Below are 20,978 nucleotides of genomic sequence, written 5' to 3'. Positions count from 1 at the left end.
AAAAAATAGCAGCAGCTAAAAAGCCCCCCCCTGTCAATCCCTAAATTAGGTTGCTAAAACAGCAATAGGGGAAACCAGGAATGGATTTTTGTGTGAAAGGACTTGTGAACTCCATTCTGGTTCTCTTCATAAATTCCTGCTCAAAGGCAAGGCATTCCTTCATTCTTAGTATATTCATTCTTAATTCTAAATTCCTGTCAAAAAAGACAAAGTAGATCCTGCAAGCCTGGTGCTATCCACCCTTGGCCTAAGGGAGCAAGATCGTGGCAAAGAAGTAAGATTTTAATTCATCCCTCCCCACAACTTCAATCCAAATCACCACCTCAGTTATTATTATTATTATTATTATTATTATTATTATTATTATTATTATTATTATTATTATTATTATTATTATTATTATTATACTTTTCCTCCAAGGAGGTACATGGTTCTCCCCCTTTCTATTTTATCCTTACCACAACCCTGTGAGATATGTTAGGCTGAGAAACAGTGCCTAGCCAAGATCACCCAGTGAGTTTCATCGCCAAGCGGGTATTTGAACCCTGGTCTCCCAGGTCCTCCTCCAGCAGCTGAACCACTACACTACGCTGGCTTCTCCATAGAGGAGAATGCCTATGTGCACAGAGGTCCTCCCACCACACACACATATTAGCAGGTGGCCCCATCTTCCATCTGTGGAGCAGAACAGGTGGCATTGGGTTTATTTTGGAACTGTAGTTCCTGATTACACCCAATACATCAGGTGTGGGGAACCTTTGGCCTTCCAGATGTTGTTGGACTACGACTCTCATTATCCCTGACTATCAGCTATGTTCACAGGAACTGAGGGGAGTTCTAGTCCAACAACCTCTGGAGAACCACTTCTGCAAAAAAATGAAAAGGAGGAGAGAGAAAAATCAGATGGCTGCTGAGTAAATTGTAGTTTTATTCAATGCTTGATCATTTCTGTTGTCCAAATGGAGTTGGAGATTTAGGTCCCTCTGTGCAGAGCACTGACCTGAGAGAGATGACTGTTCAGGAGCTGGATCAGAAGACCTCTGGAGAAAGAGCTTCTTCTTCACTTGCTTCTGTCTTTCAAGACATTTCTGTCTTCAAAAGAGCATGGCAGTTATTGCTTGGAGAGCATTGTATGGACTGAGGAATCGTCTCTGGCCCTGGTATGTATGCCCCCAGCAAAGAGATGGAGGGCAGTGCAAAGTATATGTCAGGGACCAGGTACTGAATGCCAGCAACCTCTAATAATTGACATGATCAGTAAGATGTGGCAGGACCTTAACCTCTTTCTCTTGTTCCCTTTTCACACACATTTGGGGGAAGGACCCATATAATGTGAGTGTTGAGGTAAACATTAAGAGATGCACATAGATTTCTTGCTCTTCCTCCCATTCTTCTTTCATTCTCAGAGTTACCAGATATACCCACCCCTCTCTCTGGGTTCAAGGGTTATACTTCCATGTGCTCAGAGGTGGAGACTGGGGAAGAAATGGAGTTCAGTTCACATGTCAAGGCAAATCTACATAATTCACACTTCCCAAAGCAATTCGTGAAGCAAAACGCAGCCATCCGTTGAAGTTCACAGCTCTCCAAATTTTGTGACACAATTCTCCAGCCAAATAATATGTACCATATTGCATATACTAGGGCAAAATGTGTGCAAACATGCATACATTGGTGACAAAAACATTCAATACTGCATTATATTTGAATTGAATTGAAACTTTATTTTTACCCCTCCCTTTTTCCAAACTGGAACTCAGGGTGGCTTACAAATAGAACTACATGTAGTTAAAAACATAGAAAAACATACAATTAAAATACAATTAAACTATGCACAACCTTAAAACCGTGAAAGGCACTAAAAAAATCTAAAAACAATTTAAAATAATACAAATAATAATATAAAACAATAAAACAAGCCTTGTAAAGCCCAATCCTAAACACCTTCTATCCCAAAAGCCTGTCGGAATAAAAAAAGTCTTTACTTGCCGACGGAAGGATGGCAAGGAGGGAGCCATTCGTGCCTCCCTAGGAAGGGAGTTCCAGAACCCAGGAGCAGCCACCGAGAAGGCCCTATCTCGCGTCCCCACCAATCACACTTGCGAGGGTGTTGGGACTGAGAGAAGGGCCTCTCCTGAAGATATTAGGGGAAAGAGCTTGCAAAATTGGGTATATTGGGCAGAATGGCATACAAAAGGGTGTATATTATGAGAAATTAGCATTACAATACTGAGGAATTTTCATGGGGACTAAAAAATATTCAAAAATTGATTTGGAAATTTGGGGAAGTGTACTGAAGATGGGAAAAAGCTGAGAAACTAGGAAGAATTGAAATTGTAAGATTCGTCCAATCTTACTGGAAGGTAACCTCTGGGTTCCCTGATCAGAACAACCATCTTTCTCTCAAGGCTGATTCCTACATTACACAATTTCTTCACAAAGGAATTTAATGCGTTGCATGTGTGTGGGATGATCCTACATCTGTGATAGTTGCATACTAGATATATGTAAAATACAAGCCACTATAACATGTTCAATCCAATTCAATCCAACTACTAGACCACTACCATGTACATCATCAAGAGCTCTGTGGAAGAAGGGTGGGGTGTAAATGTAACTACTAACTGAATCGAAATCAAATTCAGGCTCCACACCAAACCATAGTTAGCACAACCTGTGATTTGCAAGCCCACTTCAAATGGCGGTTTCTGACTCTGCTTTGCTGGCCAATCACAAATCATGGTTGGTCAGTTCAAACATCATCTCATGTGTCTGAACTGAGTTAGGGAATGTGAAGGTCATATTCTGGTCCAATGCTGGATCCCACAGAGAAGGAGGCAATGCTGGGCCAAAGTTGCAGGACCATGGATAGCTCCAACTTGCTCCAACAATGGTTGAGAGCAGATTGAGCCTGCTCTCAGGCTTCACCCCATCCTATCTCTAGATATGTAAAAGGCCAACTCTATGGTCTAAAGATGGGCATCATTCCCTAGCTCCCTCCCTTGTGATGTCCTGGAGGAGGCATTTGGTGGCTCAGGCTCAGGGGAGGTGCCCATGAAAGTCCAAGCTCTAGCCCTACAGATCCTGGAGGTTCTTCAAGGGGCTCAAGTTCCTCAGCTTCAGTTGCTTCCTGATCTCCAGGAGCAGGCTCAGAGTCTGGTGTCTTAGTTGGAATGTCTGTAGCCTTTGAATTCAGATTACTGCTGCTAGACTCTGGGGTTATGACAGTGAAGCACATTGAGCACTCTCACTTGCATTAGTGAGACCCAGATGTTTTCGCTCCAAACTTAATTGCATGCTCTGAGCATTTAGCAGTTTGAAATTTGGGAACATCCAAAGCATGACCATTTGTGGCCTGAGCCTCATAGCTTTTGAAGCATGTCTAAATCTTCATCAGATATTATTATTATTATTATTATTATTATTATTATTATTATTATTATTATATCCCACCCTTCCTCCCAGCAGGAGCACAGGGAGGCAAAGAAAAGCACTGAAATCATTAAAACATCATAAAAACATCATGCCGCCCTGGGCTCCTGCTGGGAGGAAAGGCTGGATATAAATCAAATAATAAATAAATAAATAAATACTTTAAAACACATTAAAACATCTTTAAAAATGTTACTTTAAAAAGCTATGAAAACATCTTCTAAGATTAAAAACATTTTTTTAAAAAGTTTAAGAACATATTAAAAAGCAATTCCTTCACAGATGCAGACTGGGATAGGTCTCAACTTAAAAGGCTTGTTAAAAGAGGAAAATCTTCAATAGGTGCCAAAAAGATAACAGAGATGGCACCTGTCTAATATTTGAGGGTAGGGAGTTCCACAGGGTAGGTGCCGCCACACTAAAGGTCCATTTCCTATGTTGTGCGGAATGGATCTTCTGATAAGATGGTGTCTTCAGGAGACCCTCACCTGCTTAGATAGTTCCTAATACAGCTTAGATAGTTCCTCTGCCTTCCATGCAACAAGGGAACAATGCGGACAGAGATATTGGGGAAATATAAAATATATGTTGTTGTTAAAACAGTAAAAAACGGTTACTGTTAACTGTAATTCCAAAATAACCCACAACCCATATAACACAGGGTAAAGGCCAGGGCAAGAGGACAGGTGCATCTTCAGCAACCACTGAGAGCTGTAAAGAGATGGTGCCAGACATATTTCTGTAGGGAGCCATTTTCATATTCTTGGGACCATAACTAAGAAGGCCCTCTCACAAGCCACACACCTTGAACCCTGAGAGTAGTAGAACTACCAGCAGGGTCTTCCTTGCTGATCCTAATCCCTGGGCTCATCTGTAGGGAAGAAGATGTTCTTTCAGATATATCACATGTGTAAGAAATTAGATAGCATCTTTATTTCCAGCAATCAAAGTATTTATTGAGTACAATCAGTAAACTCTTTGTTCTGAAGAAATTCAAAGGGCAATGCAGCAAACAAGTTGCACAGTGGACAGCACAAAATTAAAATTTCACACATATAGAATTATGGCTGAGTAGAATGTAGGGAAAATACATGGTGCAACACAGGTCAAGTGGCAGTATGACTCAGTCATTATTTCTGCAATACAGGGCAAAGAATTACTGTGCTTGAATATATGTATACATCATTTATTTATTTATTATTTGATATCCTGCCTTTCCTCCCAGCAGGAGCCCAGGTCAGCATACATATGTTCACAGCCTATGGGCTCTGAGTTGCATTTTTCAGTTGAGCGACTAATGTCACAATGGACTTGGGAAGACAGAGATGTCCTGGCACCTCTGGCTACCATTGGCTTAACTATTGTGTTGCCACAAAGGGACAGGCCAGTTATGCACTGATTCAGTGAGTGCTAAGAGAACTACTGACACCGTAGAATAGAATTTAAGGTCTATGTCAAAATGTTTTGGAACTAAACCCACATGGTTATTGTTTATGTGCCATGGGCTTTTCAAAGGACACCTGGTTTGGTACACATTGGCAGACTAACTAGCATTTCTGCAAAACAACAAATAACACACGCTTCTGGAACCTACAACAAGGATGGAAAGATCCGTGAATTTCAGTTCAGTCTTAAATTCAGTTCTCCACATTTTTGCAGCAACTTGTGAATTTTTTTCCCAATCCTCATGCACTTTAGTGCAGATTTATCCTAAAACTGTAGGACGTTTTGACTAATGTACAGTTTTTCAAGCCATTTCTCATGATATAATGCATTTTTTGTATGTTATTTTCATTCATATATTCATTTTTACACACTTTCCCCTTTCATAAATATTTTGGTAAACTTTGTTTGGTTAGCAAACTGCATCACAAAATTTTTCATGTCCATATTTAAGCCAATCTCCATAGATTGAACTTTGCCTTTAATTTCTCTTTCATCATTTTTTTGTTTTCCAGATCTATCTTTATTCTCCTTTCTCATAGAATCCTGAGTTTCTTTCAGCTCCTGTCTCATTTCATGAAATTCAGTTCTCCACGCTTGTCTATTATTTCTCAGTTCTTGTTTTATTGAGTTAATCCCATCCATTATTTTCTGAAGCATGTCTAGAAATAAAGTCCCTTCTTGTACATCCATGATCTTCTTAATTGCCATTCTTAAAACCAAAAGAACAAAACTCCTTCAATTTTCAATGTCCCAAAGAGCAGTTTATTTCTTTATCCAGTTACAAAGGAGTTAATCTTTCCAACCAACTAACGTCACACGCTAGACAGTCCTTATCTCTTAAATGTCCAGAAGTGCAAAAACAGCTTTTAGTTCACAGCATTCAAATAACTAGTAGCAGAGAGAATGAGCAGATTCGTCAACAACAACAAAAAAAGTAGATCAGAAAAAATAGTCCCTTATATATATTACACAAAAGTCTTGTAAATCAAAAAGATTTCTTTTCTTTCCCAATCAGAAAGCTCTCATCTGTTGTAATCTTTAAAATGCAATTTTCCATGTCAGCTTTTTGCAATAATAATAAAAAAAGATAAGCTATTTATATTTTCTTCCCCCTTAGTTCAGTAAATAAAGAAGGAAAGTCTTACCTCATCTAGGTTATCTTAATTGCTGTTACTTTGACAAATCTCTTTAGCTATATAGATAAGAAAATGATAAATGTAGACAGGAGGTTTGCCTGCTAGTCCATTAAAAAAAAACGGGTCACTTATCCAGCTGAGCTAGCATAAAATCCTCGCTCTGTCTGAACTGCTGGAAGACAGACAATTCTGACGAATTCCAGGCTCCAACAATCAAAACAAAACTATGTGGCAGATCTCACGCTTCTTCCTTATCCGGAAGAAATCATCCCCAGTCAGAAAAAACCCTTCTGACTGAATTTAAAACTGGATAAGTTTCATCCAAGACGGGAGCCCGTCTCAGAGGCAGCACAGGTGGAGGGATCCTCCTGGGAAGTCGCTGGATTTTGGTTCTCATATTGCTTTGGAAAGTGCAAATTTGATATATTCAGCTTGCAATGCAAACAATTTCTCACCCATCCTTAGTCTATAAGATTAGTATATTCACAATTCATGAGTTGTGTGAGTGTCATCTTTCAGTAGAGTAACAGATTCATTCAAATATCACAATGAGACTTGGCAGGCAGAGATGTTTAACTAGAATACCCAGATAAAATTGATTCTAGCATTGCAGCATGGAGTTTGCCACATCTTTCAGTTTGTTTGAATGTACCCCTCCCCCCACATTCATATGTGCACTGGTAAAATCAATATGGGCATACATATGATTGCGTTGTAATTCTTTCTTTTTTTTAATAATTTTTATTCAAATTTTTCAAAAGACAAACAAAACAAAGTAAAAAAACATAACAATACAACAAAAAAAATAAAAATAAAATAGTTGACTTCCGATTTGTCGCAGATCAGCTATAAGTATATAATATACATCAAACCTGTCCCTTAATATATACATACATGATCACTTTTCTCCATAGGCTATCTTAGTTAATCGTCAAATCCCAATATCATCATTTTATTTTGATCTTTCAACAAAAAGTCTAAGAGAGGCTTCCATTCCTTAAGAAATGTGTCTGTCGATTTTTCTCTAAGTAGACATGTCAATTTATCCATCTCTACTAAGTCCATTAATTTCAATAGCCATTCTTCCATTGTTGGTGTTGATTCCATTTTCCACTTTTGTGCATATAATAATCTTGCTGCCGTAATCATATATAATATTATTCTTCCATATTTCTTTTCTATTTGTTTATCCATAAAACCCAATAAAAAAAATTCTGGTTTTGACTGAATATTTATCTTTAGAATTTTTTGCATCATCCTACCTATCTGTGCCCAAAATGATTTTGCCTTTTTACACAGCCACCACATATGATAAAATGATCCTTCTTGTTGTTTACATTTCCAACAAACATTAGAAACATTACTATACATTTCTGACAACTTTTCTGGAGTCATGTACCAACGGTACATCATTTTATAGAAATTTTCTTTAAGATTATAGCATAATGTAAATCTCAAGCCTTTTTTCCACATATTTTCCCATTGATCCATTTGTATGTTATAAACAAATTTTTTTGCCCACTTTACCATACACTCTTTTACTTGTTCTTCTTCCATATCCATTTTCAGTAAGAGTTTATACATTTTCGCAATTATATTTTCATCATTTGTACACAAACCTATTTCAAAATCAGATTTACTTATTTCAAACCCATACATTTTCTTGTCCATTTTATATCTTTCTAACAATTGTAAATAGGCAAACCATTGAGAACTATATCCTTCCTTTATCAGTTGTTCTCTCTCTTTCATTATATATTCTCCATGTACATTTTCTAATAGTTCTTGATAAGTTAACCATTTCTCTTTTCCAGCCATTTCTCTTCTGTAAAACGCTTCTTGACTTGAGACACATAATGGTATTTTCGAATAGAACCTTGGTTTATATCTATTCCATATTTTCAACAGAGGACGTCTTATAAAATGATTATTAAAGTCTACATTTACTTTTACTTTGTCATACCATAGATATCCATGCCATCCCCACTTCAGGTTATGGCCCTCCAAATCCAATTGTCTTTTATTCCTCAATAAAATCCATTCCTTTATCCAGACTAAACAGCAGGCAGCAAAATAAAGTCTCAGATTTGGTAATCCCAGTCCTCCTCTTTCTTTGGCGTCTTGTAGTAATTTAAATTTAACTCTTGGTTTTTTTCCTTGCCATACAAATTTAGAGATATCTTTTTGCCATTGTTTAAAAGGTAAATCAGAGGATATTACGGGTATTGTTTGAAACAAAAACATCATTCTTGGTAATACATTCATTTTTATCACAGATATTCTACCCATTAATGACAATTGTTGTTTATCCCATCTTAACAGATCTTTCTTAATCTCTGTCCATAATTTTTCATAATTATTATGAAACAACTTTGAATTTTTATTTGTCATAATGATACCTAAATATTTCAACTTTTTCTCTATTGTAAAATCTGTCTTGTCCATTAACTCTTTCTGTTCCCTTAAAGTTAAATTTTTCACCAACATCTTTGTTTTTTGATTGTTGATCTTAAATCCTGCTAACGGTCCAAATTCTTTTAATTTGTCCATCAATATATTAATTCCTTCCAAAGGGTTTTCTAATACAATTATCAAATCATCAGCAAATGCTCTCAGTTTATATTCTTCTTTTTTTATCTTTAATCCCGAAATCCTTTTATCTTGCCTTATATCTCTAAGCAGCACTTCTAAGACCAGAATAAATAGAAGGGGAGATAATGGACATCCCTGTCTTGTACCCTTTTGTATTTCACATGAATCCATTAAATCTCCATTAACAATTATCTGAGCCTTCTGAGATGTATAAATCGATCTAATCCATTTTATAAAATTGTCTCCAACATCCATTTGCTCCAAAACCTGAAACATAAATTTCCAATTCAAATTATCAAATGCTTTCTCAGCATCTAAGAAAATCAAAGCTGCTTGTTTATCATTTCGTTGTTCTAAATATTCCAACACATTCAAGACATTCCTGACGTTGTCACGTAATTGTCTTTTAGGTAAAAACCCCGATTGATCTTCCTGGATAAATTGTTGCAATATTATTTTCATTCTTTCTGCCAAGATCATTGTAAAAATTTTATAGTCATTATTCAATAGAGATATCGGCCGATAATTTTTTGTTTTAGTTAAATCTTGCTCCTCTTTAGGCATTCATGTTATGTTAGCATTTTTCCAACTATCCGGTATCTTTCCCTCTTGCAAAATAGAATTCATTGTATACTGTAAAGGTAGCAAGAGTTCTTCCTCCAAACATTTATAGTACATTACAGATAACCCATCTGGTCCTGGCGCCTTTCCGGATTTAATTTTATTTATAGCTTCAGATATCTCTCTTGACGTGATAGGACCATTAATAGCTTGTCTCTGAAAGTCTGTAATTTTAGGCAATTGCATTGTAATTCTCACTACAATCATATATATGATCCTGCAAAATGTCTTTTTGTGTGTGAAGGTTGGTTGATCTGCAATGAACGTCTGAACATTTGTAAAACACAGCACAACACAAGAATCTGAATTTCATCATATATGCAGTCACATTAAGATGGCTCATTTTGTAGTGGTTTGTCATTGCACCCACGCTTATCAGTAACACAAAGGAAGGGAAAGCCATGAATGAATGAATGAGGGATGGGGGAGAAATTCAGTTCATATTTTTGTGCAAGCCTACCAGATTTACACTTCTTGAACCAAAAATGCAGCTACCCTTTCAAAGTACATTTTGCCGAATTTTGCAGTGAAGTCCTCAACCAAAAAAAATGTCTACATAAAAGTGTATGTTAGGCAAAACATTCATGAAAACAACATAAAAATGTGTTATGAGAAATTGCTTGCCAAAATGCATCTATTAGGAAAAATGCATTCAAAAACACATGCAATTTTTGTGCAGACTTTTAAAAAATCACAAACTGATCTGGAAATGGAGTGAAATAAAATTAAGATTTAAAAAAATGTTTTAAAATTTTATTTTTTTAAAAAAATTATTACTATTAAAAAAAGAGAAATGGTGAGAAATCATAACCAACAAATTTGTCCACCACTAGAATGAGCTGAAGAAAGGGGAGCTGTGGCAAATTTCATGCATGCTGCATTCTCTACAACAGCAGATCTCCAGAAGCTGCTGGACTACTACCCCAGTCATCCCTGACCATTAGCTATTCTGGCTGAGACTGATGGGAGCTGGAATCCATCAGATTCATCTGAAGGGCTACAGCTCCCCATCTCATTTGGAAATAAAAATAGAGAACAATGGAGGATTCCTGATGCATTGCAATTCCACTTTGGAAGTAAGGTCCGATAACTTGGAAGTCCAAAATCTAGGGAGAAATTCAGAAGAGGAGGAAAACTTAGGGGAAAACTTAGTTCTTATTGCTGGATTGCATGCTTGAGATATTAGAACTAAACAATAGATTAGGGAAGGGAGGCAAGAGTTAGGAAACTCTCCACTGCAGCAACAAATAGCAGATTGCAGGAAGATTCTTCACTTGCAAATGTTCAGCAGAAGTTAGACACTTCCCCACTCTCTTTTCCTTAATACATTCCTTTGAATTTTTCCTGCAACGGTCTTTGGTAGCTCTTGCACAAACTCAACCTGTGTTGGGAAAGGAAAAGAGTTTATATTACTTATTGCCAGAGCTTGGAAAAGTTACTTTTTTGAACTACAACTCCCATCAGCCCCAGCCAGCATGGCCACTGGATTGGGCTGATGGGAGTTGTAGTTCAAAAAAGGTAACTTTTCCAAGCTCTGCTTATTGCAGCTTTGCACAAATTCAGTCACATTACCATGGCTCACAAGAGTTTAGCTCTTTTCATGTTAGTGGAACTGTCAAGTTAATGGTTTCTTGTAACAAGCAAACAAAAAAACTTTTTTTCCTCGGAACATGTCCTGTAATTCAGTCTATGAACATAAGCAAAGCCCTACAGGGTTAGACCAAAGGCCAATCTAATGCACTATCTTCTTCCTCACAGTGGCCAACCAGATGACTTCGGAAAGCCTGCAAGCAGGGCATGAGCACAATAGACCTTGTTCCTCAGGAACTGGTAATTCAGAGGCATGCTATCCTGCTCTGTGGTGTGGCGAGGCTCAACAAAGGTATAGGACAAGGTAAAGTTCCAGCTAAATACAGGGCTGTGCTTTGGAAAACACAGAGCCCTGGAGTTGCTCCAGCAAGGAATAAACTGAAACTAAGCCCTTACATAGTAATAGCAGAAGGTGCAGAATAATGGCAGAGCTTGGAAAAGTTACTTTTTTGAACTACAACTCCCATTAGCCCAATCCAGTGGCCATGCTGGCTGGGGCTGATGAGAGCTGTAGTTCAAAAAAGTAACGTTTCCAGGCTCTGAATAATGCTTAGCATCACCTGTGCTGCAACATGATGCTCTGCTTAAAGGGACCCAGCTCTAGCAATCTCCTGCTGTGGGGAGCCTCAGGTCTTCTAGATCTTGTACGCTGGAGACCTCAGAATCAGAGGAAGGCAGTGCCATATCCTTGGGAGTGGGGCACTAGGCCCAAAGGTTCACCTGGAAGCAGCACCTCTGGAGCTGGCCCTGCATGCCCTTCTCCTCAGATTTGGAGTCTTTGCCTCCATCACCTGATGAAGAGGAATCTGATTCCTAGTCCCGGATGCATAGTGCTGCTGAGCCATTGGGAAGGAGGACATAACCACCATGACTAGTAGCCTTTGATAGCCTTATCTTCCGTGAATATATCCAATTCCCTTTTAAAGCCATCTTCAGCTGGTGGCCATCACCACATATTGAGCCCTTTGCTCCACAAACTGATTATGCACTGGGTGAAGAAATACTTCCCTTTCCCTGAATCTACCACTAAATCAGGGATACTTTTCGATAAACATTAAATGATGTTCTCCAAGCATGCATGGGCATGGGGAATCACAGTTTTGAAGGCCAGCCTACATAAAAAAAAGAACACAAAATCCCCTACTCACTGTCAGCAGAACACTAGCACAGCAGAAGGAGGCTAGGTTAGAATTCTTCTCCCATATCTGTTTGTTTTCTGCTTGCAAGGAATTTTGCCCACCTCTCTTGGTGAAAATCCCAAATTCAATCCCTGGGGTCTCCAGGTAGGGCTGGGAGAGACGCCTGTCTGAAGCCCTGGAGAGCCCCTGCCAGTCAGTGTAGACTCCATGTCGGGAACCTTCGGCCCTCCAGATGTTGCTGAACTACAACTCCCATCAGCCCCAGAAGCATGACCAATGGCCCGGAATGCTGGGGTTTGTAGTTCAGCAACAACTGGAGGGCCAAAGGTTCCCCACACCTGGTTAGACTATACTGAGCTAGACAGCAAATGGTCTGACTTGATATGAGGTGGCTTCCCCTCATGCTATGCAAGATCACTGACATAAAATCAGTAAAATAATTGAGTTGGCTCTGCCTACTGTTTGGGGTCCCTGCCGTCTGCCCTCCCAGTCCCAGCTATCACTCCCTCCTCCCATGAGTGCTCGAGAGAACAGTCAGCCACTTGACTGATCCAAAAAGTACACAGCCCCTTGGTTCTAATGGTGGGTGCCAGACCAAGACTATGCCTAGATCAGGGGTGGGTGGAAACCTCAGGTCCAACTGTGCCCTCCCCCCCGCCTCTCTGTTTGGTCCTCAGGACTCTGGCCAAGTCATACCCCCTCCCAAGTCACCTCCCTCCCTGGCTTACTCTGGCCTCGAGCACATTGGCTTTGCTGGGATGCACCTTCAAACTGTGAAAACTGTTTTAAATTGTGGTTTAAATTGTTTTTAAAATATGTGTTTTTAAATTTGTAAATATTTATTTTTAATGTTTTTTGTTATTGTAAACCGCCCAGAGAGCTTCGGCTATGGGGCGGTATATAAATACAATAAATAAATAAATAAATAAATAAAATATTCTAGGATGTCTTCCTGCTTCTATGGCCATTAGCAGGAAAAAATGTCTCCCAGATCAGCACGAAGCCACCGGAACACATATCTCATCACTCCAATAGGAAAGTGAGACACAACAGCCTGATTTCCCAAAATCTGACTTTTCAAACACATGCTGCCATTTCCCCGTGGGAAGACACTTGCCTTTCTCGGATACTTGTAAGGAGCAGTTGCCTTTTTCACGTGATCCTGGAGTTCCTTGATTAATGTTTCTGGATCATGCGATAAATAGGCAGGAGACAAGACAACAAAGGCTTTCACCACCTACAGGATGTAAATTATATTTGCATGAATGAGTTGGAGAGAAAAGTAGGCTTCAGTGTGCTTGGTGTACATTACTGGTTATTTGACAAGTCAAGTGGGACCTGCAACAAAATATTGTGGCGTGGGACTGTTCACAGTTCCTGCCAGCCAGTTATGTCCTCTTCAAGAATACTCCATTCCATTCCCTTATCCCAGTTTCTCTCCTCAACAGGCAATCACCTTTCCATGTCAATTGAACATGTTCAGTCCTCAGTGGACTCCCCCCCTTTAATGTTTCTTTCTTAAGATTTATTGCCCTTCTCCAAATCTTGAGCATGGATGATGCTGTTTTGACTAGATAAGGATTCACACTTGGCGAATTATTAGCAAGATAGATTATTTTTTTCGTCCATAGGATAGGCCATAACAAATAAAACTGTCCGGAATTCAGATTTACCATTATAAACAGAAGGGCAAACAACCAAACATCATTATTAATAAAATCACATCTGACCTCCAATGGCAATCAAAACAACCTTAGCAGGTTTCAGCTCTAGCTATGCAAAGACAGCCAGTGATCTAATAGTTAGTTTGCTAATAAATAACCAATTGTTTGGAAGTCTGAGCAAATGAATGATGACGTCGAATGTTGCACACTGCATATTAAAGTAAATGCTTGCATGGTATGGATGCATGAAGTACACAGAGCTCTTGTAACTGCCATCTGCCTGGGACTATACAGACTTCCCTGGGAAGAGAGATGGATTATTAAATCACTCCAGGGATTGTAGCTCTGTGAAGGGAATAAGGGTCTCCTAACACTTCTCAGCACCCTAAACAAACTGCAGTTGCCAGGGTTCTTTAGGGGGAAGCCATGACTGTTTAAAGTGGTATCATATATCACATAATGCATAGTGCAAATGTGGCCTACATTTCCCGTACTTCCTTGCATCTGACTGGAAAAAATAAATATATAACTATGAAACTCACATTTTCTATCTGCAGTAACTAACAAGAGGAGAACATTGTCACGAGAATACTCTGTCTTGCCAGGGAGACTCAGAACTTCAAGGTTGTTCTTCTGCTTCATTTAGGTTTTACATAATCTTATTCACATTTGCATAAATTGATGTTATTTTATTATTTCATTTTTAATATTTGTTGGGAGAAACAATGTTTCCTTTTTCAAAGGGGATACTCTGATTTGCCAGGGAAATTCAGCATCCTAAGAGTTAGTTTATTTGGAACTGAGTTAATTTCTATTGAAGCTACTTTGTTCCTTTCATACTGTTAAACTTTCATTTTTGTGATGTACTGATACAGATAAATTTTTCTGAACCTGGAATGCTAGTATTCTGTATTCTAAGCACCAAGGAATGATAGAGGTCTCTAAAGAGATGTGGCTGTTCTCCCACTCAGGGACCAAGCTTTGATTTCAAAAAAGCTACGTTCTAATCTTTTTGGACCTAAGGGAGCTGAGGTGAGCTTTCCCATCAGGAACGTTTTAGTGATGTCAGAGAATTCTGACAAAAACAGAACAAGGAGCAGAAATTACTGCACAGCACGTGCTCATCTGTGGTCTGGAGCAGAAATTAGCCAAGCAAATCTGACTGGTATTTGTTCACACAGTTGTTGTTTTGAAGTCTGCAAATGACACATAATTAATAAGCCCTTTTCTTTACATTGTTTTGGAGTCTTCTTTACATCGAAATGAACTTAAGTTAGGTAAGTTAGATAAACAGTTATGTAAGTTACATGTTACGCTAAATAGCAGGCAGCGAGATGAAACTCAACTGCAACAGAACGGAAACAGTGCTGATTGTGACAAATACAGGTTGGAATGAAAAATGCTGCCTTCTTACATTCCTAGAACATTTTTATAGTTCCTCTGCTGAGGCAGATCCCTGGAATATAGCACCATTTGTGCCACTGTGGTATTTCAAGATTTAATGCTCTTTCCCCAAACAAGTACACTTCATGTGGTGGTGTCCCTGTGCACAATGTGCATAGGAATGTGGAGACAGCCTGACTCTCCATGATTACCTCTCCTCTGACGGGATCTGGACTGCTGACCACAGCCGATTCAATGACGGCCGGGTGCTTGATCAAGGCACTTTCCACTTCAAATGGGCCAATTCGATACCTAAGAAATAGAACGAGGTCACTCCAGCGCCTTTTGGAGCTGAATACAGTGAAAAAGGGAAAAGCCAACCAAACTGAACTTACCCAGCAGAATTAATCAGATCATCCGACCTCCCGACAAACCAGAAGTAGCCTTCTTCATCTTTAATCGCTCTGTCTCCAGTGACATAAAAATCTCCACGCTCGCTGGCTGCCGTTTTCTCAGGGTTATCCTGACAATAACCAAACATTATTCCACAACATTTTAACTGAGGCCTGCTGATCCATCCATTTTGGTAATGGGAAGTTGATTTGGTGTTGTCAAACAAAATAGATCTGGGTTCAGATCTCAGAAGTCCATTGGACACTTCCTCCGAGTGGGTTCTACCTTCTCCTCTCTGCTTCCCATTTGCTTGTGCTCTCCACCTGAGCCCAAACCACAGCAACACCCAAGATAAGCAGAGGGTGCTATTCCACCTCCTTGCTCCTGTTACTGCTCAGTTGCTGGGGAAGGGCAAGTGCAGAAGCAGCAACAGCAAGGCAGAGAAGGAGCAGAGCCAGGAGGCCAAAGGGAGTTTACCGTGGCCCCCTTACAGGGATGTGGGCATTGGCATGTGCCCAATGATGCCAACCACTGACATCAGCCCAGTTTCAACATGGCTGTGAGCATTAGGGCTGAATGACAATTTCAAACAGGGCTTCCATGTCCAAACACATTACACTGTCTGCTGTACCACAACTGGACCCCATTAGAAAGCAGAAACCTAAAGCCAGAGCAAAATCCTGCTAATGTCACCAGCTTTATTGCAAAGAAAAGGTGCTGGTGAACATTTTAACAATGACTCACGGGCACCAAACTGTTTTTTAAAATTATTATTAAGTAACTAATACTTCATAAAAATAAACATAAAAAAATAGAGTGGTACAATTCATGGCTTAGAGCAAGCGTAGCCAACATGGTCCCCTCTAGATGTTGCTTGACTACAGTTCCAATCATTCTGGATCATTGAACCTGCTGGCTGGGGCTTATGGAGTCCAACAACAGCTGGAGGGCACCATGTTGGCTACCCTTGACTTAGAGGCTCACACAGAAATGTCTAGCAATTCATTACGAGTTTGCATGGCATCACTTCTGCACTAAAAATAACAACTTACTAAGTACTGTGAGAAAATACAAAAGGGTCGCTTTGGCTTGATTCTGATAGCAATGTATCCTTCTTCTCCGGGAGGCTGAATATTGCCTTCGTCATCTACAGTCTGTAGAAACAAAGAAACAAAAGATGCTCCATACAGTATATTGTTTCAGCTGACCAGTCTTGATTCAAATCCACATGTATAGCATCAAAATCCATGATACACTTCAGAGGCCCAGTGGTACCCATTAAGTTCTATGGAATAAAGAAAAAATAGATAAAGCTTGTTTCTGGGGTTCTGTTCCACTCCAAGAAATGAAAAGCAGGGCGAGAACATGTAGATGGAAAATAGCCTATGCAGGTGAGGATTGGCTCAGTACTGAATGGCTCCCATTAACTTCTATGGGATAAAGAAAAAATAGATAAGCTTCTCCCCAGTGCTCTGTCACACTCCATTGTCATGTCAAGAAATGGAAAGCAGACTGAGAATATATGGATGGGAACTGGCCTATACAGGTAAGGATTGGATCAATACTCAATGGATCCCATTAAGTTGTGTGGAATAAAGAAAAATATATATAAACTTGTTCCCAGAGATCGATTACACTCCAGTGTTCTCTCAAGAAATAGAAAATGAATGAGATATTTAGCCAAAGCAAGAGGGGGCTGATCAATTCTCAGTTATTTCCAATACGTTCTATTGAACAAAGAAAATGGACTGCTCAGCTGAGACACCATTGAGAAAAGACAAGAGTGAATTGCACACACACAAGACTTCCCTCCAAATGCACCCTGCCAGTGATAATAATGGGCATTTCAGTGGTAACAGATAAATTACAGGGAATAGAATATTTCTTGTCTGCTTCCTGCCAGTGTTCAGGTGGACACCATTCTGGAAGATTTAAATTTGTCTTTGTACCTGGACATCATATGGTGGAGACGCCTTTCCCAATGAGCCCGGTTTGATTTTCATCCCTTTTACATTAGAACATATTACAACCTGTAAGACAGAGGGAGAAAGAGAGAGAGAGAGAGAGAGAGAGAGAGAGAGAGAGAGAACTAAATGAGATTTGGACTGACTTTTGGGAGGAAGTTGTTTTCATTGTGTCATGAGAAGAAGACATGCCGCTCCAGACAGACACAGGTTTAAGAGCAAAGAGGATAGAGATGCTTACACCAACCTAGCCTACTACACAAAGGCCACATCTACATTTTTGCTCTGCTCACTTTTGCCTCTGGCCTTGCTCACCATTGACATGTGGCCCCTGGAAGACTGCTCAGAAGGGAATGTGGCCCTTGGGTTGAAATGGTTCCCCAACCCCTGCTTTACAAGATCAAACAAAACAGTGAGGAGAGTTTGCTAGACACAACTGTCATGAATCGCTGCTGCCAGTTCAGTCCCAAGACTCAATTCCCAAACCCAGGGTAATTGATCCTGGCAAGGCACAACCCGTGCCTCCCTTACCAGGGCTGAGTACATCAACAACAACCCTGCAAGGTAGGTAGACTGCAACCACTCCTTAATCCTGGTCACCTACTCTGGGCGAAGGGAAAACTCAAACTGCCAGAAAAAGACCTGCCAAGGATTCCAAAGACAAGAGCCAAAGGTACACTCCTTGTCCTGGAGCCTTTAGGCAAAATACCTAAATATCCAGTAGTCTGTGGCTAACTGGCCAAGGTGCTGGACTCGGAGTCAAATCTCCCCGCAATAAACACACACTGGTAAATAAGAAGTAGCTATCAAATAAAATTAAGGGCACAGCAGCAAAATAGTTCCTTACCCCCCCCCCCCAGGGCCAGGTAAAATACAGAGAGTTACAGTCACAGACAAAAATAACAAAACTGTCTAGCCCAGCCATTCCCAACCAGTGTGCCTCCAGATGTTGTTGGACCACAACTTCCATCAGCCTCAGCCAGCATTGCCAATGGCTGAGGCTGATGGGAGTTGTGGTCCAACAACATCTGGAGGCACACCGGTTGGGAAAGGCTGGTCTGGCCTAATCTATACTTACAACAGAGGTAAACAGCAAAATAACTTCATGGTTCCACATCTCCCCAGAGATGTATAGCCTGGATGAAAGATGGAACCCCATATAGGGGAGAGGATTCTTCTCTTACCTGCTATTTCTTTTATGATGTACTTTTATATTTCTGTATCTTAACTATTCTGATGTTTTTTATTGACTATTTTATTTGAATGGGTCTGTGACCGTATATTAATAAACTAACTAACCCCACATAGGTAGCATCAGCAACCATAGCGGAATGAAAGCTAAGGTCTGAATCCTATTCTTATGGGGAAAAGCCCAGCAACAGCCAGGAATTAATTAGCCAATCAGGGGACTTTCTGATGATGAAATCTTCTGGAGCTTTCACGCCTAATGTTCACACATTCACCAACCTTCCCAGGCCAATTGGCCCTTGAAGTACCTCAACTGATAAGCAGGTGTTCTTGCTTATAGCCTAATTAACTAGCTTCAGTTGTGAGAACCGCAACTCATGGCCTTGTCAGATGCCCCATTTCAGGCAAGATGTTTTCCCCCACAATTCCTTGCCTCAAAATCATTTTAGTTTTTAAGCTTTCAAACAAGGCATTCTTGACAACAACCATGCAACAATTATTTATTATGATTATTTATTAAAGTTATATCTCGCCCTTTCTCCCAAAGGAGCCCAGAGCATCAAACACACAAGCGATGAAACATTCCAATGAAGACAGACATACTGTTTCGGTTTGTCCATAGCCTTCATAGATATCCAGCCCCGTCTGAGCCTTCCATCGCTCCATCACTTCTGGGTTGAGCGGTTCCCCTCCAGTCACACAGTGCTTCAGGCTCATGAATTTGCAGCTTGATGAGAAATGACAGCAGTTAGAAGCAATCCTATAGACTTACCAGCTATAGCCAACTGGTCTTTGGATTTATGCTGGGGTTTTGTTTTAACTAGTCTCTCGAATTAGATGAGACTGTGTGGGTTTCTTAAACCCCGGAAAGAGCTTTGCAATGGTGTTATGCTTAAGGACGATTAAGCTAACAGATTATGTGGGAAACAGTGTGAAATTTCTCTGTTCACACAAATGTTCAAATGATGGCATCGGTTTGGCATCTGTGAAGGGGGCAACATTTTCTTGGCTCCTAATCCTATAAATGTTTACTCAGAAGTCAAGGTCTCTGTGTTCAATGGTGCTTGCTCCTTTATATGTAGGGTTGCAGATTTACCAGGAATGAGGACCTGTCTCTAATACATAGGAAGATAGGAAGCTGCCTTAATACTGAGTCAGACCATTGGTCCATCAAGCTCAGTGCTACCTACACTGACTTGCAGTGGCTGTTCAAGATTTCAGACGGGGTATCTCTTCTAGCCCTAACTGCAGATGCCAGGGATTGAACCCGGGACCTTCTGCATGCAAAGTAGATGTTCTGCCACTGAGCTACGGCCTTTCCACAAAGCAAAAGAAGCTGCCTTAAACTGAGTCAGACCAATTGGTCCATCTCTCTCAGTACTGCTTACACTGATTGGCAGCAGCTCTCCAGGGTTTCAGATGGGGTATCTATCCTAGTCCTACCTTGCAGGTGCCCGGGATTGAAACTGGGACCTTCTGCATGCAAAGCAGATGCAAAGCATAGTCAGCATACTACTGACTATGACCCTTCCTCTGGGCAACTGGAGCAAATGATAAGAAAAGTTCACTGCCCATCAATTCTCCTCTTAATTCATCTCTAGCATTCACTTTCCCAGTTACACAATGGGAAGTACCTGGTGACATCATGCTGAACCAACATTCGGTATGCCGTAGGAGCTGTGCAGAAAGTGGTGACTGGATATCGGGCGAGAGTCTAGATGGAGACAATAAAAGCACAATCATTATTGTACACACACCCAAACAGTGTTGGCTGGTGGCTCCATGTCAGTGGGGCAGTGGAATCTGCTCCGGGATTTAGTCTGAACTGCCCAAGGTGCTGAACCTAGTTTTGGAATAAGTTTCAGAACCTTGGACCGCTCCTTAAAAGGTTGGACTAAAAGCATGCCCCACTGCTATGGAGCCACCAGCCAACACTGCCCCTGAATGTGGTCTTGGAGCATCGGGTAATATCCAAAGCTAATTATTCTCTGAGTAGACCCATTGCAATAAATGGATTGACTTAAGTCCATTGATCACAATAGGTCTTCTTTGAGTATGACTAACATCGGATATCAGCTACAGTGTTTCCCAACACTCAAGTACGGCTTTAATTTAAGGGTGGGGAACCTTTGTCCCTCTGGATGTTGCTCAACTACAACTCCCATCACTCCTGGCCATTGGCCATACTTGGTGGGGCTGATGGGAGCTGTAGCAATATCTGGAGGGCCAAAGGTTCCCCACACCTGCTTTAATTGGACGAGACTTGTATTGACACGGTTCTAGAATCAAAACCAGGACAATGATATCCTAAGGATAAATAAAAGGCAATAGGGGCTGTGCCTAGTGAATTGGGACAACTGGAGAATGCATACATCACTGAGTCTTTTAGTACTGGGTATGTTTAGCCTGAAGAGGAGGAGGGACTTAATA

General features: G+C 40.3%; 1 protein-coding gene across 4 annotated transcripts in view; it reads right to left on the bottom strand.

Annotated features, from left to right (window-relative positions):
* Positions 1–5,612: 5,612 nt before the first annotated feature.
* The window catches only part of LOC133372106 (acyl-coenzyme A synthetase ACSM5, mitochondrial-like), a 45,107-nt gene continuing 29,741 nt past the window's right edge, over positions 5,613–20,978 (bottom strand). For all 4 annotated transcript variants that reach the window (XM_061600388.1, XM_061600391.1, XM_061600389.1 and 1 more), the window contains 8 exons: positions 20,183–20,262; positions 19,152–19,275; positions 17,346–17,426; positions 16,449–16,550; positions 15,399–15,526; positions 15,216–15,315; positions 13,074–13,193; positions 5,613–10,608 (listed from right to left, as the gene is read on the bottom strand). In XM_061600388.1, the coding sequence (XP_061456372.1) occupies positions 10,522–10,608; positions 13,074–13,193; positions 15,216–15,315; positions 15,399–15,526; positions 16,449–16,550; positions 17,346–17,426; positions 19,152–19,275; positions 20,183–20,262 (822 nt within the window). In that variant the 3' untranslated portion in view covers positions 5,613–10,521. The remainder of the gene's footprint in view (positions 10,609–13,073; positions 13,194–15,215; positions 15,316–15,398; positions 15,527–16,448; positions 16,551–17,345; positions 17,427–19,151; positions 19,276–20,182; positions 20,263–20,978) is intronic.

The sequence above is a fragment of the Rhineura floridana genome, chromosome 17, assembly GCF_030035675.1.
Source record: "Rhineura floridana isolate rRhiFlo1 chromosome 17, rRhiFlo1.hap2, whole genome shotgun sequence".
Taxonomy (NCBI): Eukaryota; Metazoa; Chordata; class Lepidosauria; order Squamata; family Rhineuridae; genus Rhineura; species Rhineura floridana.
The sequence above is the reverse complement of the archived record's forward strand: the minus strand, read 5'-3'. Positions and strand labels throughout refer to the sequence as shown.